This window comes from Heterodontus francisci, chromosome 36, assembly GCF_036365525.1.
Source record: "Heterodontus francisci isolate sHetFra1 chromosome 36, sHetFra1.hap1, whole genome shotgun sequence".
NCBI lineage: Eukaryota > Metazoa > Chordata > Chondrichthyes > Heterodontiformes > Heterodontidae > Heterodontus > Heterodontus francisci.
In genome coordinates this window covers 15451940-15467918 of record NC_090406.1, presented here as the reverse complement: position 1 = coordinate 15467918, position 15979 = coordinate 15451940, and the positions used below count along the sequence as shown (strand labels likewise).

Here is a 15979-nt window from a genome sequence, read left to right as displayed (position 1 = left end):
CTATAACATTTTCAAATAATGCATTTGAAATTATGTCCTGATAAACTTGCAATAAGGGTTGGCTTTGAATCCAAGTCCTAAGAGTGAATGGCCAGTATGTAATCCATAACAGCACTAACTTTCTCCCCCACCCACCCTCTATTTTACTGTAATAAAATAGATTGAACAATGTCTGGTCTATGTCAGTGCTTGAAGCAGTCATGATCAATTCTGATTGATTACTTGAATAAAGCACATGTGACACTAAATTAGAATAGTACACTTGAAGTCAGTTGAAGAAACCTGAGTGAACATTCAGTGATGCTCAAGTGATTGATCTCACACTAGAATCTTTGCCTTTTCAAATCGGGGACTTCGATTATACTGACAGAATGTAAATCACCTCTGTCTCATTTATAAAGATTTTAAGTTACTGAGTTATGGAATCCTTTGTAATTTGGCATTGAGGGATATGGGGATGGGACAGGAAAGTGGTGTTAGCCATGATCTTATTTAATGGTAGAGCAAACTCGAAAGGCTGAATCGCCTACTGCTCTTATTTCTTATGTTCTTGACCCTAATTCATAATAAGGGTAGCAGACTTAATTTTTTAAAAAGCCATCTGATTGGGAACATCACACTGTTGGTGCTTTTTTGAAGCAAACTATTAGTTACACCAGTGGAAGATTTCCCTCTCTGCATGAAATGCACAATATTGTAAGCACTTCATTCATGAATATATTGACAGTTTTGCTGCATCTACACATAGAGGAAAATTCATCCATTGTTGGACATCTAACCTGTGTTTTACACGATCGGGCTGATTATTTGGAGCATGGTATTCCTGCAGGGAGCCTTTCTAGGAAAATAGCAAGTGCAATCCTCACAATATTCTGCTCGCTGGAACCACTTGCTGGGAAATTCCGAGCGTGAACCCTATGAGTTACTGTCCATTAAAGTTGTTGGATGAAATTGTAGCTAGGATTTCCCAATATGCTCTCCCATCTAGCAAGGTCCCACTTCAGGAGCGAGCATTCAGAAAATTCATCCCGCTTTTGGATAATATAATTGCCATGCTATTTTATTTGCATTTCATGGGGATGAAGTTAAAATCAACAATGGAGAAAAACCATTCAGAGTAACATTAACACAGTCAGCTATCAATATAGTTCATCTAAACAATTAATACTTAACTGTAATATGAACAACTTTCATAATGTGGTTTAAACAGAATACATGTTGCTGGAGAATATGGAATACATTGATGTCTATTTATACTTTTCATACCTCACTATTTTTGTCTTTCTTGAGTAAGAAGTTAGTGTCAGTGTTGAATGGACACTTTAACCCAAAGCTCCTTGTTATGTTTACTGTGGGTATCTGACATTAGAGCACCTGACTCTGATCTGATACAAGCTGTGAAAAAGGAAATATTTCCCATTACCCAACAATGATACCACTGCTCGTGTTGAGTATAACGGTTTTGGTTGGTCATACAGAATAGGAAATAGTGAATTGGCGACTCATTTTGCGTCCTGCCCAATTTTCCTTCTTCTTTGATGTCAACAGAAATGAAATTTGGGCAGGTGTAAATCAGACTGCCAGTTTACCACCCAAGATGAATTACGCTTCCAACATTTCAAAAACAAATGCTGGAAAGGTGGCGTTGGTAACTTAATCAATCTTCACTCCTTAATGTTACAAAAATAATTTTAGGTTGATGTGTAAGGATGCACTAACTAATAGTTTGCTTATTTCACAGTAAAATTCAAAGCTCCTCAAATAATTGCAGTGAAACAAGACACACAGCAAAATGATTGTTTACTTGGATATTGGGAGATGCCATTTGAAATGGCCAATCACAGTAAGGCTGCATTTGAGATCCAGTACAAGGCACTTGATGAAGACAAATGGACCCAGGTGATTTTTCTATATTAAAATTGACAGCATTTTAATTATTCTGATTGAAACTACACCTGAGTTGCAGTTCTGTATCAGTTTCTACTTAAGAATACCCTTGTGGCAGCAAAACAACTGTGCATTCCTATTAAGTAAGAAATATATTTACTAATTCCAATTAACTTCAGTTTGTCCCATAATATTTTTGTTTCTGTTATGACTTGCAGCTGGATTATAAACTTAAACATCTGGATATTGACTTCCTGCCTTTTGTTAGAGCATTCAAACTAAAACCAATTTAATCAATGGTCTATATTTGCAAAGTTAAAAGTTATAAATAGGAATAAGTCATTTCATTGTGGCAAGGGGATGACAGAAGAAGCATCTCAATCCATCTCAAAGAGCAGGTTTCCAGGAGGTGAAAAAAACTGTCATTTTACACTTGCCCAAGAGTTCCTTGGTATTAGATATAATATTCTATGATGATACGATAAAATGGTATGAAATATTTGGATGAGATCCATTTCAAGACAAAAAGTTGTCCTAAGAAAGAGTGCAAGAATATGGAAAGGGAGAAGGCTAATTGATCTATCAACCATTCCTTCTAACAAGAATAACTAGCATTTATAAAGTTCTTTTAAGTAGCAATGCATCTCAAGACATTTCACAAGCTGAGGGTGAGACCTGAGTAGAAGTAGGGAGGAGAGTTAGGAGAAATGTCCAAAGAAGCAGTCTAAAAAAGCAGGCTTTCAACAAATCTCTTGAAAATGAAAAGCAATGTGGCAAGGCATATTGGCTTAGGACGAGAATCCAGAGTGTGGCGCGAGGAAGGCTGAAGCCACTAATATTTTTTTGAGAAGTTAAACTGAGGTACTATCTCCTAATTCATGTGGTCGCGAGGCACCACTCAAAGAAAAGTAGTAAGTTCATTTGGTTTCAGGCCATTATTTATTCCTCGACCAACACCACCAGACAGGTTAGGCTAGTCATATCTCTTTGCTGATTCTGGGACCTTACTACTCGCAAATTGGCTGTTGTGTTTGCCCACCTAACAACAATGACAACATGTCATTGGCACTGAAGCACTTTGGGATGTCCCAAGGACATGAAAGGCACTCTATAAATGTTCTTTGCCCTTTCCTAACAAGCAATGCAAAAACTAATAATCGGAGCCACGCCATCTTAATGCTATGACCTGATCAAGTTGTCATTGTTCTTTCAACAGAAAACACATCAGTTCAAAGAATTGCAAAAGGAAGGATTTGACAATGGGTATCCTGATTTGGCAGTGTTATGGCAGGGCATTCAATCACAACCAAACTGGATTTGTGCATCTGCGGAATTTTGGCCCAAGCAGGATTCAGTTTTATTGATTCATCAATAAGGAACAATATGATATTTATCACTGTCCTGATTCAGATTTGTGCTTTTAAGGCTGTTAATTCCACAAATGCATTCTGCTACATATCGTAAGGGTATACACAGACTTGGCTACCGTGATTCCACTTGACACAATTCTGGCAATTTTTTTAGGTGTCTGGGAAATATTTACTGAGTCTAGGCCATGATCTAACATTGGCAGAGGATGTTCTAGGAATCTGCCAGCCTTCTGTGGAAACCACTGTGCCAGTCATGCCTCGCACAATTATTCAATCATGGAAAGTTTAGAACATGAACCAGCGAAAACAGAGTTCTGAGGCACTGAGAAAGCAGTTTTAAATTTTGTAAACCACACTAATTAAAATGTAGTTACTTTTTGGCAGATTATTAGTTGTTTCATACTTACTCCTTCCTTTCTATTGCACTATAGCGTTTTTAGGAAAATAAGTTGTGGTCCACATCTTCTTCTTTTGGGCCTCCTTATCTCGAGAGACAATGGATACGCGCCTGGAGGTGGTCAGTGGTTTGTGGAGCAGCGCCTGGAGTGGCTATAAAGGCCAATTCTGGAGTGACAGGCTCTTCCACAGGTGCTGCAGAGAAATTTGTTTGTCGGGGCTGTTGCACAGTTGGCTCTCCCCTTGCGCCTCTGTCTTTTTTCCTGCCAACTACTAAGTCTCTTCGACTCGCCACAATTTAGCCCTGTCTTTATTGCTGCCCGCCAGCTCTGGCGAATGCTGGCAACTGACTCCCACGACTTGTGATCAATGTCACACGATTTCATGTCGCGTTTGCAGACGTCTTTATAGCGGAGACATGGACGGCCGGTGGGTCTGATACCAGTGGCGAGCTCGCTGTACAATGTGTCTTTGGGGATCCTGCCATCTTCCATGCGGCTCACATGGCTAAGCCATCTCAAGCGCCGCTGACTCAGTAGTGTGTATAAGCTGGGGGTGTTGGCCGCTTCAAGGACTTCTGTGTTGGAGATATAGTCCTGCCACCTGATGCCAAGTATTCTCTGAAGGCAGCGAAGATGGAATGAATTGAGACGTCGCTCTTGGCTGGCATACGTTGTCCAGGCCTCGCTGCCGTAGAGCAAGGTACTGAGGACACAGGCCTGATACACTCGGACTTTTGTGTTCCGTGTCAGTGCGCCATTTTCCCACACTCTCTTGGCCAGTCTGGACATAGCAGTGGAAGCCTTACCCATGCGCTTGTTGATTTCTGCATCTAGAGACAGGTTACTGGTGATAGTTGAGCCTAGGTAGTTGAACTCTTGAACCACTTCCAGAGCGTGGTCGCCAATATTGATGGATGGAGCATTTCTGACGTCCTGCCCCATGATGTTCGTTTTCTTGAGGCTGATGGTTAGGCCAAATTCATCCACATAGATCCACATAGAAACCTGTATTAAAAGAAAATTATGTTGAATTCTGCAACATCAGTTGCAGCAGGTATCTATAATGTATCATCCTGAATATAAAAGACTATTTGGGGGAAATTTGGCATTTATCCCATAAGTGACAGTATTGTCAATGTCATAGAAGGTCCGCCACGTCCATGAAAATTCCTAAGAATTCTCTTGTAGTTTTGGTCAGACATAAAGCAAGTCTTGTGGGCCCCCTCCAGTTGTACTTTGACTCTATTTCACACCATAGTGCTAAAATACTTTTATTCAAATCTAAATGAATGTTCAAATTGATCAGGAAAGTTTGTATCTTATAATGAACGTGAGACAAAGGCCAGTCAGAGAGATGAGCTTCTTTTCTTGAATACAAAGAACAAAGAACAGTACAGCACAGGAACAGGCCATTTGGCCCTCCAAGCCTGCGCTGATCTTGATGCCTGCCTAAACTAACACCTTCTGCACTTCCGGGGACCGTATCCCTCTATTCCCATCCTATTCATGTATTTGTCAAGATGCCTCTTAAACGTCGCTATGGTACCTGCTTCCACCGCCTCCCCCAGCAGCAAGTTCCAGGCACTCACCACCATCTGTGTAAAACACTTGCCTCGCACATCCCCTCTAAACTTTGCCCCTCGCACCTTAAACCTATGTCCCCCAGCAACTGACTTGTCCACCTGGGAAAAAGCTTCTGACTATCCACTCTGTCCATGCCACTCATAACTTTGTAAACCTCTATCATGTCACCCCTCCACCTCCGTCGTTCCAGTGAAAACGATCTGAGTTTATCCAACCTCTCCTCATAGCTAATACCCTCCAGTCCAGGCAACATCCTGGTAAACCTCTTCTGTACCCTCTCCAAAGCCTCCACATCCTTCTGGTAGTGTGGCGACCAGAATTGCACGCAATATTCTAAGTGTGGCCTAACTAAGGTTCTGTACAGCTGCAGCATGATTTGCCAAAATACAACAGCATTTGATCTGCAAAGTTATTTTGTAGAGTGCATCTCTAGGATCATTTTATGCTTTAAGCTGCCGTCAGCATTTCAGGCCTCTTGAGTGCTGAAATGTTTAGCATTTACCAGTTTGTGATGAGAAAAGAGATTAATGGTCTCTGGAGCATTCGTGTCCTGTGGCCAAGAGAACAGACAGCCAATTTTTCAGCAGTCTTCTGCCAGTGCTGATCACAACCAGCAGTTGTTAACAGTTGAAACCAAGGAAAGAGAGGTGTCTAGTCTGTGCGCAATAAGAACATAGGAGCAGGAGTAGGGAATTCAGCCCATTGAGTCTGCTCCGCCATTTAATTGGATCATGGCTGATCATCTACCTCAACAAAACCTCACTGCGCTATCCTCGTATCCCTTGATGCCAGTGTCTCCACACAGCAGCATGTGCCTGCTGGTGCACTTACTATACCACCAAAGCAGTAGGACATGAATATTCCAATTGCCTTCTTTAGTCAGGTTGAAATGTTCTATCGTAACCCTCATATGGTTTAAGAGTAGGGCAGTAAGAGATTAGTGCTTTACAGAATAGAATTATACTTTCACAGAAACGTGTTTGATTTGGACAAAAAAAAAACTCTACATAATTTTCAAAAAGTTGTTAACTGACAAAGATGATTTTCTCTCAGAATGTTCTAAAGCCTCTGGTGAGGTGATGACCTCCTCCGTCCCCAAATACCTTATTATACTGTCAGTTTGAAAAAGCACAATAAAATCCTGGCTATTGTGACTTTAGGGTTTTAGCGGCACTGAATAGTTAATCTAAAGTGCTTTTCTTCCTTACACAGGCTCCTTTAACAGTAATAAATAGTACATTCTTCAGACAGTGCAATCTCCTACCTTACACTGAGTACCAGCTAAAGATTCGTTGTAAGCAGAAAACTGAAACCAGTCCATGGAGTGAATGGAGTAATCAGAATACAGGAATTACATCAGAGTGTGGTGCGTACCAAAATACTCCAAGCTGCTGCAGTTGCCTTAAGTTATAACCTTTGATCACAGATCACAGCTGCCAAAACTGTCATATTTGTAATGATGCAATTACTATTATGTATTTTTCTTGTCCACTGTCTTCATTAAACAATCTCATGAAATCTGAGAGGTGTAGAGACTTGGTAAAGGATGTCCAGCCATTTACATTTTCTCCCTGTGCACTTTGGGATTCTGTACCAATACTTTCCTTTGTACAGTTAGTTTTTAAACATGTGTAATCATGTTTTTTTAATGCACAAAATCTCATTCCACTGATTCTTTACAAGTGTAGTTCGTTGACTTGGCTTTCAAATTATTTTCAAAGAATATCAAATTGCAAGGAGCTAAGTAATATTTTGACTAACTGTAGTTGTACTTTTGGTATTTTCCTCAATTGCTGTGCTTCTTTCTTGCTATTAGCTCCAGCTCAAAAACTACAGATTTGGAGAAGCATTGAGGCCCCTGACTCAAATGGAACTCGGAGGGTGCGCCTAATGTGGAAGGTACTCTTTAATATTAATCAGTAGAATAGAGATGTTATCATTTCAAGTCAGAAATATTTCCTGACCGTCAGCAGCATTACTGCAAGCTCGTGCTGTTTACACATTGATGTTGTGCATTGAAATGAAAATACTTAAAAGACAAGCAAAAGGTGATGCTTTCACCTATGACAAGTCAAAATAGTTTGCAATGCAAAGAAAAATTCAACTCCCGTGTCCATAAAGTCCAGAGAAGAAGTAGGTTTTGATTTTAAAATAATGTTCATAAGGCAACAAAAATACTACAGATTGAATTAGTTTTGCAAGCAAGTATGTAATGAATTCAACAGTTCGTCTCGTTAAAGTGCTATGATTTCAATTGGTGTCATTTTTTTAACATTGTTGCCTAGGCAGTAAATTGCTGGAATGGATTACCTGCCTGATGTAGAAACTGCCTGATTTTTATCCATTAGTTTCAGATTTCCGCCCAGGTGATAAGGTTGGAAATTGGCTGTGAAAAGTCTGATTTCAGAACATTACAGTAAATAAGTATATTATTATAGAGAAATTAAAAAAGTGTTTTTTGGCTAGACTTTGACTCAACATCTTATCCAATGAAGATTTTGTGCAATCTTAATTAATTATAATGCACTTTGAAGCTGTTTTTACCACTGTATGCACTAGTGGCCTGATGAGCTGAAGGCCCTCCCCTGTGCTGTAAGATTTAGGGCGGCACAGTGGCGCAGTGGTTAGCACCGCAGCCTCACAGCTCCAGCGACCCGGGTTCAGTTCTGGGTACTGCCTGTGTGGAGTTTGCAAGTTCTCCCTGTGTCTGCGTGGGTTTCCTCTGGGTGCTCCGGTTTCCTCCCACATGCCAAAGACTTGCAGGTTGATAGGTAAATTGGCCATTATAAATTGCCCCTAGTATAGGTAGGTGGTAGGGAAATATAGGGACAGATGGGGATGTGGTAGGAATATGGAATTAGTGTAGGGTTAGTATAAATGGGTGGTTGATGGTCGGCACAGACTCGGTGGGCCGAAGGGCCTGTTTCAGTGCTGTATCTCTAAATAAAAAAATTAATTTAAAAAATTCTATGATACTAAAGAACATATAAAAGCTACAAGTGAGGTAACAACTAAGTAGGCTGAGATGGAGATAGCTACTAAAGGTTTCAAGCAAACATTATCGCTGTCATTTTTCGACTGTGCTATCAACTAGAAAAACTTTAACTTCGTTTGTTCTAATCATATTCATTAAACTATCACACCCATCTGAATAGCACCATTAAATTACCATTAAACCTTAACCATTTTTCACAGCCTCTGAAAAAGAACGCAGCAAATGGGAAGATTTTGGGGTACAGGATCAACCTGCATGAACCGGAGACTCGAGTGTACAACACTTCAAACTTAGAGTGCAGCTTCCACCTACCTGATGGAAACTACAGGATCCAAGTGGCTGCTTACAATTCAGTGGGAGAATCCCCAGAGGCTCAGATTATCATCCCTTCATCTAACGAACTAGGTAACCCAAATCACACATCTTTAGCAATATAATAGCAAAAGAAAATCCATTTGATACGGGTTAGGTCTTTGCAGAAGAAAATTGTGTCAAACAGATTCCACAGGACAAAATTGCATTAAAATTAAATTCTAAATCTAAATTTGATGATATGCCACTGGATTGTATTGGATAGATGTATCTAAGCAGCAAGAAGAGTAACGTACAAGCAACCAACTCAACTTTATTCTGATATTTGATTCTCATGGTGGATAAATAATAACCAAAGAAACTGCTATTCGGTTTCCTAATGGTGACTCATAAATTGTATCAATATGTTTGTTTAATCAAATGATCTGATTTTTACTGGGGAAATTAATAATGAAATTCCAGCATTAAGGATTAGGTGATGCTTGTTGTTACACTTTGCTTACAAGAGCTACTACAGTATCTATGCTGCACGAATAGAGAGAGATGGCCAGGAGACAATGTAAACAGCAGAAGCAAATGGACATTTTCCAAATTGGTGAGATGTGGGTTGCGATCATCTCCAGGGATCTGTGCTGGAACCTCTTTTATTTCCTGTTGATATCAATTATTTTTATATTAATATAGGCATAAATTAGAGTCTGCTAATAATGCCAAATTAGAGAGCATGCCAAACTCTGAAGAAAAGGTACAGAAGGTTACAGGAGGGAACAGTTGGGTTAGCAGAGTGAGCAGATCAGTGCAAACACTGTTTAATGTAGAAAATTGTTCAGTAGTGCATCTCGAGGGGAGAAAAAAACAATCAAAAACCCTAAACCTAACCTAACACAGTTAAATCCTTAACTGAGTGGCGGAATAGAGAGATCTAGGGATGTAGATGCTTATAATCTTTACAAACCATAAAACCAAATGTGATGGCATGCAGCTTAACATGGAACCCTAGCCTTAGCACTGTGCACGAGGCTTATTTATTGAACCTGTCTGTTTTGGCTATGTAGGTGAGGCACCCTCTTTTCGATTTTTTCTGTGATTGCTGGGAATGGAAGACTTTTTGCAGATTAAAACTCTGATCCAATGATGCTCTTACTGCAAATTCCTTTAATTTCCCATAGCAGCCACTTTATGGTCTCTCTGCATTGTGTTACCAATATATATTGAAATGAGAACTGAGTTTTGTGTTGTGGGGCCATATCCAATAGGATGCATTTAACACAGGACTGTTAGAGCAAGAGAGAGAAGGTTTTCAGAAAGAAAGACTTACATTTTTATAGCACCACGCATGACCTGAGGATGCCCTGAAGCACTTTAGCCGATGAAGTACTTTTGAACTGTAGCCACTGTTGTAATGTCATAAATGTGGCAGTCAATTTGTGCACAACAATGTGATAATGACCAGATAATTTTTTTGTAATGATGTTGGCTAAGGGATAAATTTTGGGCAAGATAAAAGGGTGAACTCCCCTGCTGTTCTTTGAAGTAGTGCCAAGGGATCTTTTACATCTACCTGAGAGGGCAAACAGGGCCTGGGTTTAATGCCTCTTTCGAAAAACAGCATCTCTGACAGTGCAGCACTCTCTTAGTACTGCAGTGGAGTACTTTATCCATGTGGATAGGAGTAAAATAAAGTTCCAATGCACTATCCCACATGTCCAGAGTACTATTCCTTGTAATTTAAGAAGCATGTGTAAATTTCAAAATTTTTTATGAAAGTGCTTCTATTTTTTAACATTTTTTGAGGGCTCATGGTTGAAGATTGTAGAAATGGACTCATTTGAAGGACTGAAGTGATTCCATAGATGCTGGACTTTGTTTTTTTTTAGAAAAGGTCAGTGGAAGGACTTTTGGACTTGAATTTTGTTTTAAAAAAACAAACCCTTACTGGATGTCACATGCCTTAAGCTAAATAAAATACAAACGCCTTGGTGACTAGGGGAGTTGCTTACAGAGAAGTGACATGTCAATGGGCGGCACAGTGGCGCAGTGGTTAGCACCGCAGCCTCACAGCTCCAGGGACCCGGGTTCGATTCCGGGTACTGCCTGTGTGGAGTTTGCAAGTTCTCCCTGTGTCTGCGTGGGTTTTCTCCGGGTGCTCCGGTTTCCTCCCACAAGCCAAAAGTCTTGCAGGTTGGTAGGTAAATTGGCCATTATATATTGTCACTAGTATAGGTAGGTGGTAGGGAAATATAGGGACAGGTGGAGATGTTTGGTAGGAATATGGGATTAGTGTAGGATTAGTATAAATGGGTGGTTGATGTTCGGCACAGACTCGGTGGGCCGAAGGGCCTGTTTCAGTGCTGTATCTCTAATCTAATCTAATCAAATTTATGGAAGTTGAGAGTTGGTTTCATTTTGTATTCTGTTTTGACTCAGTTGTGGAGTCAGCCTGCTAAGAGACAAGACATCAGTTCATCTTTTCTCCACCTCTCTGAGAAACCCTGCGAATCCAGTGTGATAGCTGAAATCCCTGATGCTGCATTTCTCCTGGAAAGCCCACCAGACTAATCCTCAATGTCGCCTGAAGAGAACTGCTCCAAAGAAATCTCAGTGACTGCTGTCTACGCATATTTGGGATGCCAGAAAAATGGGACAACTGCTATCATTCTATATATTCTCCTTTTCCTTCAAGAATTAACAAGTATTTGGCCAAGTCTTTTTGTAAAAAGATCTCTGCACAGAAAACCTCTTTATTTTTTCTTCAACCGGGGTGTGTGTGTGTGCTTGTGTGTGCGTTGGACGATGGTGGAGGGCACTTTTTTTTATTCGTTCATTGGATGTGGGTATCATGGGCTAGGACAGCATTTATTGCCCATCCCTAATTGCCCTTGAGAAGGTGGTGGTGAGCCACCTTCTTGAACCGCTGCAGTCCCTGTGAGGTCAGTACACCACAGTGCTGTTAGGAAGGGAGTTCCAGGATTTTGACCCAGCGGCAGTGAAGGCAGGGCGGCATAATTCCAAGTCTGGATGGTGTGTGGCTTAGAGGGGAACTTGCAGGTGGTGGTGTTCCCATGCATCTGCTGCCCTTGTCTTTCTAGGTGGTAGAGGTCACGGGTTTGGAAGGTGCTATCGAAGGAGCTTTGCTGCATTGCATCTTGTAATGGTACACACAGCTACCACTGTGTGTCGTGGAGGGAGTGAATGTTGAAGGTGGTGGATGGGGTGCCAATCAAGCAGGCTGCTTTGTCCTGGATGGTAAAAACAAACAACACTGGAAATACTCAGCAGGTCTGGCAGCATCTTTAGAGAGAGAAGCAGAGTTAACGTTTTAGGTCAGTGACCCTTCTTCAGAACTGGTTTTGTTTTTATTATTATTGTCCTGGATGGTGTCGAGCTTCTTGAGTGTTCTTGGAGCTGCACCTATCCAGGCAAGTGGAGAGTATTCCATCACACTCCTGACTTGTGCCTTGTAGATGGTGGACAGGCTTTGGGGAGACAGGAGGTGAGTTACTCATCTTTTTATATTTCAATCTGTGTGTTAATGCTTTGCATCTTTACTCTATACATCTTGTTTTATAATAATTTGATAATTTTGTCATTTATCAAAGGAACCTGGTTGGTGGATTTTACTCTGAAATGAAAATAGAGTATATAATTGGCCGTATCTTTAACTGGGTAAATATTTAGAGTCATAGAATTATACGGCACAAAAACAGGCCCTTCGGCCCATCATGTCTGTGCCAGCCATCCAGCACCCAACTATTCTAATCCCATATTCCTGCACTTGGCTTGTAGCCTTGTATGCTATGGCCTTGTATGCTAGTTCTCATCTAAATACTTTTTAAATGTTGTGAGGGTTCCTGCCTCCACCACCTCTTCAGGCAGTGCATTCCAGATTCCAACCACCCTCAGGTGAAAAGATTTTTCCTCAAATCCCCTCTAAACCTCCTGCCCCTTACTCTAAATCTATGCCTCCTGGTTCTTGACCCCTCTGCTAAGGGAAAAAGTTTCTTCCTATCTAACCTATCAATGCCCCTCATAATCTTGTACACTTCAATCATGTCCCCCCTCAAATACATGTTGCGACCTGTGCAGAAGTGGAACTAGAGAAAGATGGTGCGATCCTCCCACCTCGATTGGAACGTATAATTGCGGGCTCTGTGTGGGATAACCCAAAGCCGACAATGTGCAATTGTAAATGGGGTAATAACTGGCAAGAGGAAAAGGAAAACATCAGGTTTCTTGTACATTAGAGTAAAGATTACACTACCGGAATGGCTTTGTCAGCTGCTATGACCTTTCTGGGGAGGGAGGATTTATCCCTGAGTGATTTAAAAAATTTAACCAAGGCTAGACAAAAGGAATTGGCAGCAAAGTGGAGTTAGAGTTAAACCAGGGGCTAAGAAAATAGACATAATTGAAGTAATAGCACAGCATTTGAAATTGGAAATAGGAAAAGGCAATCCAGATGGTAGCTTGGTTGAATTAGCTAGGATTCAGTTGCAGATAAAGCAGCTTGAACTGGAAAGGGAGAAGGAATAAAGACAGATAAAGGAAAGCAAATTAGAAGCAAAAAAACTTGAGCTTGAGCAGGAAAGAGAAATGAAAAACTGAACTATAATTTCAAAAGGGAGGCAGGAGAGAAAGAAAAAAAGAAAGGGTATTTGAATTTTAAAAAAGCTAGAACTTAAAAAAAAAAAAAGGGTGGCCTGACTCCAGTGAAAATTCAGGTGAGGAAAGAGCTGATTTCAGCCCAGGACCCAGTGGAGAACTATTTAAATTTGTTTGCAGAAAGGAACATAGAGGCATTTTTCATTTCTTGTGAAAAGATAGCTAGACAGATGAAGTGGCTGAAGGAAAACTGGACACTGCTTATGCAGAGCAGCTTGCTGGGCAGAGCTCATGAAGTTTATGCCATGCTTTCTGAGGAGGCTTCTGCAGATTGTGAAATGGCAAAAAATGCTATTCTCACCGCTTATGAGTTAGTCCCTGAAGCTTACAGGCAGATATTTTGGAACTTCCAGAAACAGCCTGGGTAAACTTGCATAGAATTTGAAAGGGTAAAGCAAATTAACTTTGATCATTGGATGTGAGTAGTAAAGGTAGAGACCATGTATGAGACCCTTAGGGAAATAATTCTCTTGGAAGAATTTAAAAATTCACTCCCTCCATTATTAAGCATCCATGTAGAGAATCAGTAGGTTTCAACAGCCAGACAGGCAGCTGAGATTGCTGATAAATATGAGCTTGTGAATAAGCCCAAACTGTTTTTTCCATCAACCCCACAAACCCAAGAAGGATAGAAGGTGGGAGGGTGAAAGGAAGGCAAGTAGCAAGTGACAAGAACAGATAGCTGGAACGCCCCGGGATCTCCTCCTCAGGCCAGAAAGGAAGATGCTGAGGATGGAAGTGAGGTCCGAAAGCCTAAGTGTTTCCTTTGCCACAAGGTGGGGCACCTTCATACAGAAGGCTTGAAGTTGCGGGGTAAACCCATGAGACTTACTGGAGCACACAAGGGCAATGGAGGGATAGAGGCCCTGATTGGAAGTGTGACAGAACAAGCTGTAGCTCTGACTGCAGCTGTGAAGCCAAGTACAAAAACCATTGTGAGTGCGGGGGTCATGAATAAGATACCTGAGAGTTATAGGGAATTTTTGTCAAAATGAAAACTAACTCCTTATCCCTCAAGTGAGGCAAGTAAACCTATAGTTATATTTAGGGATATAGGATCCACCCAAACTCCTTTGCTGGGGAAAGGCATAACTTTTCCACCAGACAGCACACTGAATGCCAAGATTTTAGTGAATGGTATCGCTGGGGAGTATATACCCATACCTTTGTATCAGGTGCACCTGACATGTGACCTAATATCTGGATCAGTAACCTTGGGAGTTGTCCATAGTTTGTCTGTAGACGGAGTTGATCTACTCCTGGGGAATGATTTGGCCAGTGAAGGTAATAGCTTCTCCAGTAGTCATGGAAGGACGAAGTAAAGTCAGAGACAGAGCAGTTACAGGAAAAGGTTCCAGGAATTTTTCCTTCATTTGTAGTGACTCCAGCAATGGCTAAACAAGTTCTATTGTCGGAGGTCAAATTGTCACCACAGACAGATATTCAGCTATCTGAAACTTTCTTTGGGGATTTGGGTAATCCAAAGGAAATGTTCAATAGGTCTTCTCTGATCAAGGCTCAGCAAGCCGATCCAGAGTTAAGTAAAGTGGCACAATCAGCTCTAACTGAAGCTGAAGCAAAGGGAGTTCCAGAAGGCTACTATATTAAAAATGGGATTCTAATGAGAAAGTGGAGACCTCCCCACAGCCGTACGGATGAATAATGGACAGTAGTTCACCAGGTAGTGGCACTGCCCAAGTATTGCCGGGAAAAGGATAGCCCATGAAATTCCTATGGTGGGACATGTGGGGATCCAGAAGACCCAATCACGTATAAGTCAACATTTTCACTGGCCAGGTCTTTACAAGGATATGGTGCAGTTTTGTATAATGTGACAGATTGTGGGAAAACCAAAACCTTCCATCAAACTGGCACCTCTAATTCCCATACCAGTTTTTGGGGAACCATTTAGTAGGGTGTTGGTTAGACTGTGTGGGACCTTTACCAAAAACAAAAGCGAGATATCATTATATACTCATTATTATGGAGAAGGCTACTCAGTTCCCAAAGGTCATTCCCTTGAGAACAATTTCCGCAAAGATAGTGGTAGAAAAGTTAATTCAGTTCTTCACTCAATATGGATTACCGATTGAGATTCAGTAGGATCAAGGTTCCAATTTTATGTCTAAAATTTTCCAGCAAGTTATGGGTAACCTGGGTTTAACACAGTTAAAGTCGTCCGCCTACGACCCACAGACATGAGGGGCTTTAGAACGGTACCATAAGACGCTCAAAACAATGATCAGGTCATCTTGCCATGGATATCATCGTGATCGAGATAAAGGGTTGGAATTTCTTTTGCTACTAGGGATTCACTTAATGAGTTTATCGGTTTTAGTCCTTTTGAATTAGTTTATGGACCTGAGGTAAGAGCTCCTCTAAAACTAATCAAAGAAAAGTTTTTAGAACAGAGGGATGTACCTTCAGTGTTAGATTATGTATCTGTGTTCCGGGAGTGGCTCACGAGAGCCTGCAAAGTGGCTCAGGAACATCTGAAAGCTTCCCAAAAAACCCTGAAGAAATGGGCAGACAAGCATGCCAAGACCCGAACATTTCAACCAGGGGATGAGGTGTTAGTATTACTGCCTTTACAGGGTGAACCACTGAAAGCACGGTTCAGTGGACCATATAAAGTAGTCAAAAGAATTGGTGAATAAATTATTTGATTGACACCCCAGATTGCCGGAGAAAGAATCGGCTGTGTCACATCAATATGTTGAAACAATATCACCACCGGGAGGAGGATAAGCAAACACAGGTTTGTTAGGTAG

At 41.0% G+C, this 15979-nt stretch overlaps 1 protein-coding gene across 7 annotated transcripts in view; it reads left to right on the top strand.

Annotated features, from left to right (window-relative positions):
- The window catches only part of LOC137351608 (interleukin-6 receptor subunit beta-like), a 150792-nt gene that overhangs the window by 110573 nt on the left and 24240 nt on the right, over positions 1-15979 (top strand). For all 7 annotated transcript variants that reach the window (XM_068016210.1, XM_068016209.1, XM_068016211.1 and 4 more), the window contains 4 exons: positions 1742-1899; positions 6452-6605; positions 7056-7138; positions 8435-8639. In XM_068016210.1, coding sequence (XP_067872311.1) covers positions 1742-1899; positions 6452-6605; positions 7056-7138; positions 8435-8639 — 600 coding nt within the window. The remainder of the gene's footprint in view (positions 1-1741; positions 1900-6451; positions 6606-7055; positions 7139-8434; positions 8640-15979) is intronic.